The sequence below is a fragment of the Xylocopa sonorina genome, chromosome 5 (genome assembly GCF_050948175.1).
Source record: "Xylocopa sonorina isolate GNS202 chromosome 5, iyXylSono1_principal, whole genome shotgun sequence".
Classification (NCBI taxonomy): Eukaryota; Metazoa; Arthropoda; class Insecta; order Hymenoptera; family Apidae; genus Xylocopa; species Xylocopa sonorina.
Genome location: NC_135197.1, coordinates 7,334,927 through 7,351,272, shown reverse-complemented (window position 1 = coordinate 7,351,272; position 16,346 = coordinate 7,334,927). Strand labels below are relative to the sequence as shown.

At 42.5% G+C, this 16,346-nt stretch overlaps 1 protein-coding gene across 1 annotated transcript; it reads left to right on the top strand.

The window, feature by feature from the left end:
* The first annotated feature begins 2,224 nt into the window (after positions 1-2,224).
* Chd64 (transgelin calponin-3) lies at positions 2,225-16,320 on the top strand. Its single transcript, XM_076895130.1, has 4 exons — positions 2,225-2,416; positions 14,569-14,705; positions 14,785-14,989; positions 15,198-16,320. The coding sequence occupies exons 1-4, from the start codon at positions 2,363-2,365 to the stop codon at positions 15,366-15,368; spliced, it is 567 nt and encodes a 188-aa protein (XP_076751245.1). The 5' UTR covers positions 2,225-2,362; the 3' UTR covers positions 15,369-16,320.
* Positions 16,321-16,346: the final 26 nt, after the last annotated feature.

Below are 16,346 nucleotides of genomic sequence, written 5' to 3'. Positions count from 1 at the left end.
AACAGATGCCTTCTTCTATAGCAGGCAATGTGTATTTCTTAGATACCATGCACTATATTCGAATCTACAAATATTTCAGTAGACCGTCAGTCTTCCTTTAATATCAGAATAAGGATGTCATTGATTGTCAATGATTTCAGAAATCCCATTAGAGATAAAGACTGTAGAACGGGAATCAGTGGGCTCGATGCGCTTCTACAAATCATACATTCGTCGGGCTTCGAGTACAGTCGATTGAGTCATCGATACGTGACACGTATACGAAAATACGTAAGCAGAAACTTTAGTGTACGTTAGGATTGGAGAAGGTCGAGTGTAACTGTTTCCTATTATAGCATGTTTCCATTAAACACCTATTACCAATCGGAATCTATTATGATAACCGAGGTCAGTCTTACTCGAAATTAAGTTCCATTCGTTCGTAATCGTTACCACCGAAATTAGCCGGATTCCACGTTACGACATGGATTCCAATAAATTGTCCTATGCAAACGAAATTAACGAGACGCGGCAAGAAGATGCTTTGCATAGATTGTTTCAAAAGCTGCGCGTCGCACGGCGTAGAGCCTCGTTATTAACTGAATTCCATGCATTTCTTCGGTTACGGCAATGCTTTTCTCACGGGGCACTGAACGTCCTTAGGATACAGTGGAGACGCGAGCAAACCGATGTACACGGTCACATCGTATGCGGCTTGCCGAGGAAATATATCGTAGGACTCCTGTTGTAGTATCCAAGTGAAAATCGACTTGAATCTTTCGTCTAAAAGTCTCACTGACTCATCGATGATGTAAAGGCCAACGTCGACTTCCGAAGAGGAACAAATTAGAAATGCAAAGCTATGTAAACTAATGCCCCGCATGACAGAACAACTCATCACCTAATCGTAGCACGGAATATTATTTGTAGTGTTAATAATCGTGCAACATGCTTTAAATGTCTGTCGCGATATACAGTATTCTTAACTTTCTTTTATTTTTTTCTTTTTACTCAGAATTGTTTGTAAAAGAAGTTTGTATTACAAGAGTGAATAGGAAAGGTGGAAGGTGCGTGCAGTAACTGGAAAGTTCGGATTTATTTGAAGAGAGGGAACGAACCGAGATGCACGCGTAAAAAATTCTTTGTCGTGTTATTGCCAGTTCCGTTTCCAGAACGAGTTCTCGTCGCAGCGTCCTAAAGCAACAGAGGGGCTCGAGAAAGTGGTCAGGATAAAGGTAGTCGAAGGATCGTGCAGTATTCATCGTAGGTTCTATGACCTGACTGGTATTCTTTCACCTCGACGATCATTTTCGTGACTATTTCCAGAAAACTATTAAATATTACCTAAGTTCTCTTCTTAGACGTAAATTACGTTCGATGAACGTTAAAAATAACATTGAAAAACTCATATAAATGTAATTTAAAAAATCTATTGACAGATAGTAGGTATTTGTTAATTCTGTTGACTGGAAATGTTTCGTCGATGACTAAAACCAACTACGATAACATTATCATATCTTAAATTTCTGATACTTTCGAAACGTAGCGAGTGCCATTCAAAGAACTCGCCCGTCTACATCTGGAGCTGACGTCATCGGTACACACAATTCAACCGTACTCTGGTCACATGGTACAAAATTAACAAAGCAGCGTTTGTAAAAAAAAAAACTTGGCCCTCGATAACCCACTTATCCATATACAGACTTAAAACTGACACCGTCAGTTTCGACCTAGATTTCCGCCTTTTCCATTAATCCTTCATTTGACTTCGATAAAATTGACAAGTCTCGCGTTTCATATACAAAATAACGATAATACTTAGACAACTAAACGCTTGCATGGATAAATAGTGATACTTAACCAATTACGAACACCTTTATTATACCATGGTATACTTTTCGTATACAAAATAATTGACATACAATATAATATCTTTACTTTTCAAACTGTCCACCCGTTTCTATTCGTTCGCAGCGCAACCAGAGGACAATCCATTTTGGTACCGCGAGTAAAACACGAGCAATCGCTGGTACCACGGTTAAGACTTAAGTATACCTCCTGAATGTACTCGTGTAGAGATTTTTCGGCACGAAAACGGCTCCAGGAATTCGTCAGAGACGGCGTCTGACGTCACCCTTGTGGCAGACTGGAGAACGGAGGTCACGTGTCGTGGCGTCAGACGAAAACTCAATACTCGGCCAGTCCCACGGCAGCCAATAGGCGTCGGAAGGACTCCCGCCGATCGGCATACGGTCCCGAAGGCGCGTCAGTCGAACCGCAACCGTCGAACGGCAAAGGTCGTTGTACTGGTGATCGTAACGTTCTCGATCCTCGTTCTGTTTGTGCGTCTCTTTTTCAGTGAAACGAATCGAGGGTGACCAGGATGGCCAACAACAGGGCTACCAAGTCTGGATTCGCGGCGGAAGCGCAGAGAAAGGTAAGCGTCGAACTTCTTCCTTCGAACGCGTATCTCTCTGCTTTTGTTTTTTATTCTTCTTTCCCTTTTTTTTTCTTGTTTTCGTTCGGTACTTCGTGACCTACTTCGAGACCATCCCTCCAGGTACTCGACCTACTGAGGGTGGTCGCGCACGCGCGATGCTCAGGGTTCGTTGCATCTGTCTTCTGAGAGATAAATGATTTACAATTGCAACGAGTAGGAAATGGTCATTATCGAAATACGATAGGATTTACGTTTTACTTTTATCCGCCGCGTTCTTCGTTTGGATGATCAAACAGGAATTTGTATTTGGTAAATATTGTGCCACTTTATTGCTAGCTGGAAAAACATTGGGACAATTTACCTGTTTGCTTTGGAGCTCTGTGTACGTTCCAATCAGTTGTGTCTGTAGATTAGAGTAGACGCGTGTATCAGAGGTATTCCACGACGCCTATCGGGGAGTAATCCCATAGGTAATTAGTGAAAGAACGCTGCTGGCCATAGTAATATCGTGACGCGTCTTCAAGGCTCGAAAACACGATTCTCGACGACGAAGTGATCGAGTTATTTCCTAATCATACCTTCTCTGGAATTAATTGATTTATGAGTATGTTAACACAAGTTTCGTTTCGTTCAGTTTCTTTTCTTACAGACTAAAGATAGAAGAATGAGTCTTCATTTATTTATTCAATTCCTCTACGATAAGAAAGCCACAAAGGTCGCGGAAACCGGACAAATTTTCCGCTCCGATAATCGCTCCAAAATGCAACCTTCCTTGCAACGATTCAGAAGGCTATACTTCACGTCTAATTGGTTAGAGTATTCTATATATTTGACGATTATTTTCTTATACTCGACTGCTCGACACAATCGCAATCTTTCACAGAAACGTCCCTCAATTTACCATTAAATGGGGGATATTTTTCGAAAGTTGTACCACTTTTAAAATGAAACGTTTATCGTTCCGCAAATAAAAAGGAATAAGATACAAACGGTCTGAGCAATTTCAAAGTGACATATATCAGCACATTTATGCGGATGGAAATGGTAAACCGTCACGTAAGCGCAGATAAGTCGAGCGCGAGCAAGAGGGTTTACGGGAAGATTATCGTGGTTCCGATACCGTGAAAAGACGCGTCCGTCCCCTTCGTTACACCTGAGGTAGCAACGCTCTTCCATCGAATTTACCTAGGAAGTAAGCGCACGGTTCGTGTGCACGCCTTGCCCCTCGGGGCAACAGCTGCCAGCCGAGCCTTCCTCTGCCACGGGGAATTAAAATGAGACCCAGTTGCCAAAGAAGGGAGCGTCCCTCGACGAAACCCGCTGGCCATGGTACACTTCTTCTTTCTTTCGCCTGCCTACTCACCTTTTGCCTCCCCAATATTTCCAGGCCCGTATGATACAACCCTGAGGATGTTACGTTTACGCGTTACTCTTTCGCAAGTCTAAACAATAGCAGAACACGTAGCAGCGTCTGGTTTGCGTGAGTTCATTCATGATTTTTAAGAGGCTGCTTCCTCCTGCCAGGTATTTTGAGTGAAAATAATTAAAGTTTTAATACTCTTGTCTCTGATTCGCTATTCTCTATTTGATAGAAAGTTTTGATAGAAACTGTGTACACTTGTGTAGCGGAAAATACCGTGGTTTCGAATCGAAGAACACTGTGATGAAAAAGAAAGAAGACGTTATATTGAAGATTTCGATGAAACAAAAGGGGAAAATAGGGCGCAGCACAAGGGGTTCGTTGTGCAACGGCATCAAGCTCGTTCTTTTTTTTCTTTTTTCGTGAAACAATCCGCGGGTAGCTTGCGCGAAGGACGCTCGTTATGGCACCCGCGGAGGAACGTACGTTCGTTACGAAGATACTCTTATCGCCATTGGAATGCAGCGGTTCGTAAACTGGTTCTTTTATATTTTTGCCGATTTCTCTGCTGATACAGCGATGTTTATCCAGCGATTAAGAATCGCCATTTTTCGAGTATGACTCGACGAATCGTTGTAATTACTGTAACGCTACAGGCTCACGCAATTATTTAGAAATTTTATGAAAATTGCCGCTAATAAATATGCATGCATGCGCATACGTGCCACGGTAATTTCAGAGCGGCGAAAGGTCAACGATAGCATTGTTATCGGTGGCTTGAGGCTCGCTTCACGAACCATTATCATTTTTCCATTACTGGGTCAATCGGTGCAACGATCTTCTTCAAGGAAAGATTTGTCCGCTTCTTTTCAGAGGAAAGTAACTGGTGATAACAGAAAATTACAACTCACAGAATTACCGCACGTTGACTAATCACTCGATAAGCTATTTCACAAAAATATGATTCACCCTTAAAATTATTACTCACACACCACAATGGAGTCCAAGTAATCCGTAGGCACGCATAGCAACCAAAGGATAAAATCATTCTCGCCACGGTATATATTGTAGTACACACACGCGCGATCGAGGCAGATAGTTCGAGGGAAAAAATTCGTCAAGTCAGCCTAGCCTTCGAAACCTGTTGTACCGCGTGTGCTCTAAAGTAACTGTTATCGTAACGTACATTGTCATCGGTGCCCAGAGGTACAACTCGACGTTCCTGCATCGAAAACTCTCTGTAAATCATCTCGAACGAAACGTCTCTATTGAAAATTCTCGTTTCGCGATCGGCAAGGAACGTGCGAGTGTTACTAAAACGTAAAACACGCGCGTGTTTCCACGGAATGCATCTTTTTTTCTTTTGTTTTTCTTCGTAGCCGTTCGCCATTCGCTCGCGATACCAACGATCAACTTAAAATCGGATACCACAATTATTTATCGCACCCCAGTTTAAAACACGCTCCGCCCTCCTGATCTGTGGGCACTATTTTCGTGGATCGTTACACGAATTTTGCCCAACTGGCGATCGTTCCCCGTGGCACACCATACGGTTGTAGTGTATACACGATGTTGCGTTACAAAATAGAGATAACAATTATAGCCACGTGTTTCCGTGAACGTAGACCGGTATGAATGCGCGGCATTATGCTGCGGGTCTAAATATAGGCGTGCTTCATCCCCATGGGGAGGATATCTGTATTAACCACCGGAAACACTATAAAGTGGTTTCCGTTTTAGGTACGAATAGCTGAAGGCGTACACGGAGAAACACTCGCTCCTTACTATTTTCGTTCGCAAGCCCGATCGCTGATGCCGGATTAACGGTGGGATCTTCAGGCTGTTGCATCCGCCTTCCGTTGATTTCTCACGTCCCCTATCCTCCGTTCCCTTCCGCTTCTCGAATCTTCGCGTGCGAACCGCTCTCCATTCGCGAACGAAAATTCTTCGTAAATTACGAAATTACAAATTATATTTTGGTGAACGATCGACGTGTCCTGGCAGCTGAATTTTTTTTGGATTTGTCCGTTCGTTTTAAACGGGGAAGAGTGTGGGAATTCATCGAATTTCCGTTATCGCGGTGGATAGAATCTCTGGTGGTTAGGTTTCTCGCGGTTTGCAATCCGAAGTCGTGGAATCCGAGTACGAAGAACATCGTGTTAGCAACGGAAATCTGTATAGACACAAATCATTAGTTGACGCGCGAGGCTGAGCATGGCAATAGAGCCGAAGGACAACGTGCGTGTAATACAAATTCTGCTGCTCGTGTCTCGGATACGAGCCCGTGGAATAACGTATCCAACATCGACGATGAGCTTCTCGACGGTTCTCTTTTTCGCGAGAATGGACGCCCGCGGACGTTCCCCGCGACTCTGATTCATCGAGACACCTCGACGGAAGTCTAACGCGAAGAGTTCTCGATGAAAACGCATTGGTAGAGCCCCGTTAGCTTGATTTATCGTCGACGAAAATGATCATCGGTACGCGGACTAATCGTTGAGTTATGTACGAGGAAGCGATGCTTCCTGTTCGAGTCGCTAGGATTAATGGCTCTTTTAAAATCGTTGAACGGCGCAACGTTTAATAGTAATTACCATAAAATATTAATTTCAATGCGTACGGAATTTATCATTCGTTTTCTCGCTCGAGCAATGCTTAATCATTGAAAGTACTCGGCTCAAGTGCGCGGAATGCACTCGTGGTATTTAAAATTTGATCACCATCTGGTGGCGGTCGAAGGAGGACGCTGTTTAGAAGAAATTACCACGGGAACCATAATCGTCAAGTCCCTTGGCTCTTCGTAGTAGAGTGTCGCGATAAAGTTAAGTGCACGAGTCCAAGGGAACTTTCTCTTGCTCGTGAGTCACTCGAACATAGCTTCTTCCTTATGTCATAAACACGCCAGCTATTATATATCCATCAACTTAACTCAACTTCAATTACCGATCGTTCGTGTCAATGGTTTCTTACTTAATCGCGACGCGTTAGAATGCCTCTAATTATACGCGTACGATCCTGCAGCCACGAAACTTTACTTCGTGCGCGAGGAGATTCGATGAGAATTGAATAGAATTTCGATCCTAAGTGCAGCGTCCTCCTTCTCCGCGAGGTTAAACGTCGTAGAATTCGTGCTCGAGGTGATTACTATTGGCATGCGAGAAAGCAATTATCCGAACCAGTTCGAAGTAGCTGAGAAAGTAATTAATTAATTAAGAGTACGCGACACGCGAAAAATGACCGAGTTACAGGGACCCTCAAGAGCAGCCTCGACACGGTCTCCCCTTCGTGGCCTTGCGTTCTTACAAATTAACAGTCTTGAATTCCCACGAGTGCTAGGGTGGGTTTCACGGTCGAGGGACTACCGTGAACTTCTCGTTGCATCTCGAACGCGGTTTCTATCGGTCGAAGTCTCGCGTTTGTGTCCCCATTTTAGAACTTGGAATTGAACGAACGTGATCTTAATTATTTGGAATGCATCCAGAAGCCAAGAAGATCGAAATCGTAGGGTCGAAATAACGAAAAGAAAAGCGTAGGCCGCGCAACGAAAATGGCGAACGGAGCGGCGAAACGGATTAGAGCAATCCTCCGTGGCGATTGTATAATCGTGTGACGTGTTTAAGAGCGACGTTGTTCAATTAGCAAAGTTCCACGCGGCGAATGTCCGACACGAAACGATGACGCCTTACCCGCTCGGGCTTCATCTCGTTTAGAGGTCCTTATATGGCCTACGAGAAGCAGCCAACCTTCGAGAAGGCTCACGTTTGAAAACGCGCGGCAGTATGCACGCGCGTGCTACTGTGCCACGGAATTACGCAATGGTGAGCCGTCGCGAAGTGGGTCAACGATTTTTCTGAATCTGGATTGCGCTTTTTCTCGGTGAGCTCATCAACAATTGCAAATTTCAACGATCGAGGAATGCATTTTGACATTCTATACGTAAGCGAATTAACGCGATGAGTGGTAACAGCGTGGCATTGGAACTGCGCGATGTTAATTAGTTTGTTTCAATTGCGCACGATTTTGTTGGACACTTTTACACGTATTCTAATGGAGAATGACATTGTTGAGTGTTAGAAAGTGGGTCGTCCCTATCGAATCGATCTACGACAAATCGAATCGCCCTTAATGGTGGTCCACCATCCGCGAGAGATCGTTAAGCTCGATCGTTTCAGGAGCAAATCCTCCGTCATCGGCGCGAGTTTTGCACCGATATGGAAACTGGTCGATCGAAGAGGGGGACCTTCTTTAAATGCGGTTCTCCTTGCGTTCGCGATCAAGGTGAATCGATGTAATCGACGCGAGGTTCCCTCTTTTTCTTTTTCGACTAGCGAAACGGAATTCTGGACCCACCTCGCGATTTTCATCCAGCTGAACTCGTTCCTGGTGAAAATAAAAGTCGCGCGAGATTGCATTTTAATCAAGCAAAACGCCGCGTTTATTACGTATAATTAGCGTATTATGAATTCCTGCTTCCAGTCGGTACAAACTTGATACGATTGCCACAATATCGCCTCGATATCTGTACGACGTTTACTCGATACCAATTCCAATTGATAATAGCTCGTTAAAAATCGCTTTGCGGTTCAATTCGATGATTCTTATCGTTTAGACGGCAACTGAATCGCAATTAACCGCAGCACCGTGGCTACTAAAATATCCTGTGCGATATCTGTTCGCGACTCTTATCTCTAACAAAGTACAATTATCTTTAATCGATAGCTGGAGAGCAATTATAGAAAACTGCCAATCGCATAAGTTCCTCATCGCTCGATGGATCGTATACAAAGTTTTCCATTGATTTCAAGCTTTTACTTAAGAGACTTCTTTCCCCAATCGTTAAGTTGGTTAACAACGTTAATTCCACGGCCAGTAAATTAATCTAACCGAGCCACGGTGTAACGAGGGAAACGATCTTGCCAATGCTGGTCTCGTACGTTCGAGGATAGCAATTCCTTCAATTTACCCACTGGTTCATTGATGGTCAGGCCTCTGACCCAATTTCATGACCGTGAACGAGCTAGAGCACCATTAAAAGCGTCGTTGTCGCAACTTGCCTGGAAAACACGAGGCGATCCTTTAATTGCAGACACTTGCATCGTCGACTGACGCACTCATCTACATACTTTCTGCAACGATCTCGCAACCAAACTTACCTTTGCGTTGGAGGTCCGCTGGAATCGATAGCCCTCCTCCACTTCAGTATTCATTTCCAGGATTCTATTTCTTAACACGCTGACATATTGAAACAATCCAACACGCAGTGCTTACCACATCCTTTTTGCATCAAGAATAAAGAAGAATTTCAGAAGATAGTGTACCCCTTACAAATTTATATAAATCTTAGATATATAAGATGTATTGTATATGGGTTTATACAAGTAATTTATAAAAATTAGCTTATAAGTCTTAGCTTGTAAGTTTTAGTTGTATAAGATGTATTGTATATGAGTTTATACAAGTAATTTATAAAAAATAGCTTATAAATCTTAGCTTGTAAGTGATGTATTGTAAATGGATTTATAACTACAAATTAGCTCGTAAGAACACTTTTGTAGTTTGTAAATTGTCTTTAATATACAATAAATAAATCAATTGCTGTTAATTAATAGTTTAATCATTTAAATACCTGTCCAGCACTCCTAGAATGACCAATTCCAATCCTTAAACGAGAAGGGACTCGTAAAAAATAGTCCCGAACCCAAATAAATTAGTCGGAACTTTGAATCTTGGCGCCTGGAGTCCCAGTATGTCCAGAATTCCTGGAAAATGACGTCACTACCAGGAATCGCCGAAATTCCAGGAATTTTCGATGACGTCATTTCCTGGAAGTGGCACTATTCGGATACCTCCTATGACGTCATGTTCTCCTGATACATTGCCGATTTTTCGACCGAAATTTCCAAAAATCGACTTTGTATCAGGAGAACATGACGTCATAGGAGGTATGCTTGCCACTTCTAGGAAAATGACGTCACTTCCAAGAATCGCCGAAATTCCAGGAATTCTTGATGACGTCATTTCCAAGAAGTGGCACTATTCGGATACCTCCTATGACGTCATGTTCTCCTGATACATTGCCGATTTTTCGAACAAAATCTTGAAAATCCGACTTTGTATCAGGAGAACATGACGTCATAGGAGGTATCCGAATAGTGCCATTTCTTGGAAATGACGTCATCAGAAATTCCAGGAATTTCGGCGATTCTTGGAAGTGACGTCATTTTCCTAGAAGTGGCAGGAATACCTCCTCGCCACTTATATTCTCCTGTTACAAAGTCGAATTTTCAAGATTTTGGTCGAAAAATCGGCAAAGTATCAGGAGAACATAACATATGAAGAGGTATGCGTGCCACTTCTAGGAAAATGACGTCACTTCCAAGAATCGCCGAAATTCCTGGAATTCTCGATGACGTCATTTCCAAGAAATGGCACTATTCGGATACCTCCTATGACGTCATGTTCTCCTGATACAAAGTCGGATTTTCAAGATTTTGTTCGAAAAATCGGCAATGTATCAGGAGAACATGACGTCATAGGAGGTATCCGAATAGTGCCACTTCTTGGAAATGACGTCATCAAGAATTCCTGGAATTACTGAGAACCCCTATGACGTCATCAAACTTGGATTCTCAAATTGTTGGTCGAAAAATCGGCAATGTATCAGGAGAACATGACGTCATAGGAGGTATCCGAATAGTGCCACTTCTTGGAAATGACGTCATCGAAAATTCCTGGAATTTTGGCGATTCTTGGAAGTGACGTCATTTTCCTAGAAGTGGCAAGCATACCTCCTATGACGTCATGTTCTCCTGATACAAAGTCGATTTTTGGAAATTTTGGTCGAAAAATCGGCAATGTATCAGGAGAACATGACGTCATAGGAGGTATCCGAATAGTGCCACTTCTTGGAAATGACGTCATCGAAAATTCCAGGAATTTCGGCGATTCCTGGTAGTGACGTCATTTTCCAGGAATTCTGGACATACTGGGACTCCAGGCGCCAAGATTCAAAGTTCCGACTAATTTATTTGGGTTTGGGGCTATTTTTTACGAGTACCTTCTCGTTTAAGGATTGGAATTGGTCATTTTAGGAGTGCTGGACAGGTATTTAAATGATTAAACTATTAATTAACAACAATTGAATCATTTATTGTAACTTAGAAACAATTTACAAACTACAAAAGTATTCTTACGAGCTAATTTTTAGTTATAAGTCTATTTACAATACATCTTATAAGACTAACACTTACAAGCTAAGACTTATAAGCTAATTTTTATAAATTACTTGTATAAACTCATGTACAATACATCTTATACAACTAAAACTTACAAGCTAAGACTTATAAGCTAATTTTTATAAATTACTTGTATAAACTCATATACAATACATCTTATACAACTAAAACTTACAAGCTAAGACTTATAAGCTAATTTTTATAAATTACTTGTATAAACTCATATACAATACATCTTACACAATTAAAACTTAGAAAGTGGTGCTAACTTAATACTAACTCCGATCGTAATTCCTTTCCTAATCGTCCAGCTAAAGTAAACGAAATTTATATATTATTTTTATTAATTAGTAGCATGATATCAACGTTCTCTAAGCACGTACGCGATATCTAATCGCGAAGTGCAACGATCAAGTAGTATTATCTAACGTAATAATCTATCTGATCTATTTTCCTTAAAAAAAAACTTTTATTATTTGATCGCGATACGACGCACGATTCGAACAATCAAACCTATGTTTCGACTTAGTAAAGTCTGCCATGATCGCGTATAATACTATTCTTCCTGTCCCGTTTAATTGAATGACGATGGCGTCTTTGCAAGAAGCTCAAGTGCGCTTTTCGGAGGTATCACTCGTAGAAAGAATCAAGGGAAACGATACGAGGGACGAGGGTTCGACCTGCACAACCCCCTCATAATTTCCAACACAATGGACTGCACCACACCCTTCGAACTTTCGATGGCTGCTCGAGGAGACCAGACCTGAAGATCGCCCGGTATGCAACGGATCCTGTATATACATATATGTGCGAGCGTGTAGTAGACGTCACACCCTGTCCCTAAACTTTTCGTTTTACCACGGAGGCTTTCATAAGGCCTAAACGCGGCCTTCGTGGAATCTCGTGTAAGGATGAGTTATATTTATTTTACGCGCGATAAAATAACTCGACGCCGGCGCGCAACGCGCGATCGTTGCTTGTGTATTCCTTAAATTCGTCCGTTCCTTTGGTTTACCGGATTATTTCTAAGATATCTCTAATTTTAGCGAGACGAAACTTTTATCGCGAGCCCTGGTTGCCTCTTCCGTTCGTCCGGCCACGGGAAACGCGACGACGATGCATCCGCGTGGCTGAGCGCGTCGACGAGCCGGAAAAACGAACGAGGACGGCGCGGGTTTATGCAAATTGCCCAGGATGGATCTGCGAACTTGAAGGAATCGGAATAAACCGTGTATTAAGTAATCTGAAAGGTGCTTTCATAAGCTGGACGGGCAGAGATGCTCGAAGGCGCGTACACCTCGTTCCACCCGGCCGCTCTAAACTGCCATTATCTTTTACTCGTGTCAGACGTCACTCTTTTCCCGTTAATGAAATTATCGTCCGCTTACCTAATATCTAAATATAGAATTCGCGTCGTGCCTCGACACCGTCCGCTCCTATCACGGTGATAGCGAACTGGACGCTGGAACGATCCCCGTGTTATCACCGGGTACCAGAAAATGGACACAGATGATTGAACACATTTGTCGACAGCTTTCCTATTCTCATGCTTCAACCCTTCTTGTTACACCGCTGAAAAGTGAAAAGAATTATTGAAGATACCATTTTATTTTTATTTTTGAAGTTTCTCTCGTTTCTGTTACCAATTGTATGAAATATTTGGCAACCTGCTTACTATTCTTTTCGAGTTTCTACCGTATTAGATTGCCAAAAGGTTGTTGCTTAACAAGAATTTGGATTACTCGATAAGGGAGTTATATGAAAAAGGAAAGACTGGAAACAGATAATTTTTGTCTACCAATAACGTAATACTCGCTTGCTCAAACATAACGACTATCTAAGACACGGTGATCGAGTCATTATAAGATAACGCCGTGTGATTCCGTGATAACAGAGTTGACGTTAACAAATAACGAAGACATGAGAAACTACTAGAGTTCAAACATAGAGCCAACGTTGGCAAATGATATCGTATGCTGAAACAACACGGGCTTAGACACGGTAAAAGGTTCGTTCGTTTGTACACAAATGTATTACACGGTGCCTGTTAACGTTTCGTGGACAGAGGTGAGCAGCAATAACAAGATAGCTGACGGAATAGCAAAATAATAAAAATAAAACGAGCTAACAAACTCCTCTCCCGTGAAAGCCCGGACGCTTCGAATTTACCAGTCGTCGCTGGCATCGTTGATAGCGTATCGTAATTGCTCATGCATATTCTTACCTCGCGAGGAAGGCGCAATTTCAACGAGCTGAACGAAGCGTTTGGTGAAAGTGAACACACATCCACCGTGAAATTTCTTTACACGAGACCTACCCGTTGTTTAGCTTCCCAATTTGCACTTGGAAAATTGATTTTACAAGAATCGTTGCGAGAAAGAAACGACGCGCGCCTTTTCGTGGCTTCTCTTGAAACGTCGGAATAGAAAAACCCAGGAGAGAATAGGAAAAACACGAGCTTGATTTGGACACGTTCGAGGATGTAAAAGGGAAACGGGAAATTTACAATTCCTAATGGCGGAGGCGGTTTCTAAACCGTACCTGGCCGGTACCAGACGGTGGTAAAGCTTGGTATATTATTCTAATTGCATGCGCACGATCACGAGACTGCTCGTTTTACGACAGGGGCACGTGAAATACATCACGATCGAGACACCGTATGGCTAACGGAATATGCATACTGCACCGGGATGAATGCCGACGCGGTCCATGCCTGCGAACCTCTCCTTTTTAGGTAGCCTTTACGTGGATAACTGTGCGCCCATTACGCGTTCTCCACGGCTCCTCGCGGTCCTCTCAGGATACTCGCTGAACCCCCGCCAAAACTGTTATCCGTGGCTCCTTCGTTGCGTCTTCTCTGACATCCTGAAAAGTGAAGTTACAAAAACGATTAGAGATTCCTCAAATTCATTTTAAAATCATTATTCATTTAAATACCAGGAGAATCTGACCAATCGATTCCACTTTCTAAAAACTCCTCGAGTTTGGTACCAAATTGTACACACTTTGCGTTTGGTTTCCTCAAAAAGGGATCGTAGGATCAAATTTTCCTACAGCTGATCCGTTTGCTTCCCGATACGGTATTCAAGAGCAAAGTCTGCCGCTGAAAAGCTTCTCGAAGAGTCCGAGAGTAGGTGGGAACGCGTTCCCGATCTGCTTAAGCAACGCAGAGAACTTTCTCCGGAACGATGGCTTGCGTTCACGTGGAAGATTTGCGAGGCACCTCGAAGAAACAACGAGCGAAGTGTTGAAACAAGTTGGGTCAGTGACTCCGGCCACGCTCGTGTCGCAGACCCTACAGGATGTGTTACTTGGATCACTGGCACATCGCATAATTAATAACAAGCCTGTCGCCAGTGACTCGTGCCCCTTCGGGCCTGAAAGATTCGCCAGGCTCTCTCCTCAAATCTCTGCTCGCAATGAAACGCGAATTATACAAGAACGATTGCTAAAAAAAAAAGAAAAAGGGGAAATATACTGTTTTTAAAACTGTTAAAATTCTCGACGCGTCGAGTAGTATTTGTCTAACGATGGCGAATGAATTTCTGTTCCAGATTAACAGTAAATACAGCGAAGAGCTGGCGCAGGAATGTTTAGAATGGATCAAGACGATCACTGGCGAGAATATAAGCACCAATGGGGACATGGACAATTTCTATGAGATACTGAAAGACGGGGTCCTTCTTTGCAAGTACATACACTTGGCGAAACGATATCGATCAAGTGTCCCTCCGGTTTTCCGATAACTAACCATCGTTTCTTGTTCGCAGGCTGGTGAACGACATCAAGGAAGGCTCAGTGAAAAAGATCAACAAGACCAGCTTGGCCTTCAAATGCATGGAGAACATAAACGCGTTCCTCGAGGCCGCGAAGAACTTGGGCGTCCCAGCCCAAGAGACCTTCCAGACTGTTGATCTTTGGGAGAGACAAAATCTGAATTCGGTCGTAATTTGCTTGCAGTCCCTCGGCAGAAAGGTACACGAGTAACCATCTTATCTTCCTCAGACGGTCCAGATTGTTGTAATTCATACTTACAGTCGAGGCGTACTGTTCGCGCTTCTCGTTACACCTGGAATGCGCGATGCAGACATTTGTTTCACAAAATATAAATAAATATTAATATCGCGAAGCGTTTCTCTAATGTCGAATCGATAATGTTCTGACTGGGAATGTTCATTTTCAGGCGGGTAATTATGGGAAACCAAGCATCGGACCAAAAGAAGCGGACAAGAATGTACGCAACTTCACTGAGGAACAATTGAGGGCTGGACAGGGTGTAATCAGTCTGCAGTACGGCAGCAACAAGGGTGCTAATCAGAGCGGCATTAATTTCGGGAACACCAGACATATGTAAACTCCTCGTACGTCTGAACGTCGATCGAAATAATTCCAGTCTCATCATTCGCGTCTATTATTTTATCCTTACGAATCGCTAGACTTACGGAGAAAATTTCGTTGGTACAATAATGTTTCCTGTCGCGGTCCAAGTTAATTCTAAACGGTGCACAAAACGCATCCTCGCGCGTGCCAGACTTTCTACGCATTTAAACCTAGGAGATAGTGGGATGCAGTATAAAATTTTTCTACGCCGTTTCATCCCAGAGGAACGAGCGATCTCGAGGCTGCACTGTACACCCCCGTCATTCATTGAACGATTGTAAAGCTTTGAACAAACTGAATCTTAAAAGAGTAGCATCCTTTTCTTTATGTTCTCTACTATACGAGCGATCGACGAGTGGCAAACTTCGTTCTCTAATTGTAACGTAAACTTTCTGTTTATTCCATGAAACGTTCGATGAGTCACGGACAGGGGTGTATTATGCGCATCTGTGCTCGGTCTGTAAAAACTGAATAAATATACTTTGGACGATAATACGTACATTGTCAATGTATCGCAAACTGTTGGAAAAAATTCAGTCTTCGACGAGAGAACGGTCTATCCCCAATATGTAAGAAATAAAAAAGTATATTATGCCACTGGACACAATTGGATATTGGTGGCACCGTATTTGTTACATGTTACAGATATAAATTATAAAACGGAGCAGCCGGTGCTATTAGCTGCTCCGTTACTGTTACTGCGGAACCATTTACGAGTTACAGTGTAACCAAATTATATACTTTAAAAAAAAATTCATGTTGCACGTGAGACGATAGCTCTATTATAATTATTGTATAATGATAAATGATATATAATTATATTAAGTATTTTGTACAAATATTTTTTGATGATTATAAAAATAATTTTTCATAATGTATTGATAAAATATGAGTTAATAAATGATCTACACGTAGATACACAAAAATGATCCACTGTCTATGAAAAGTTAGC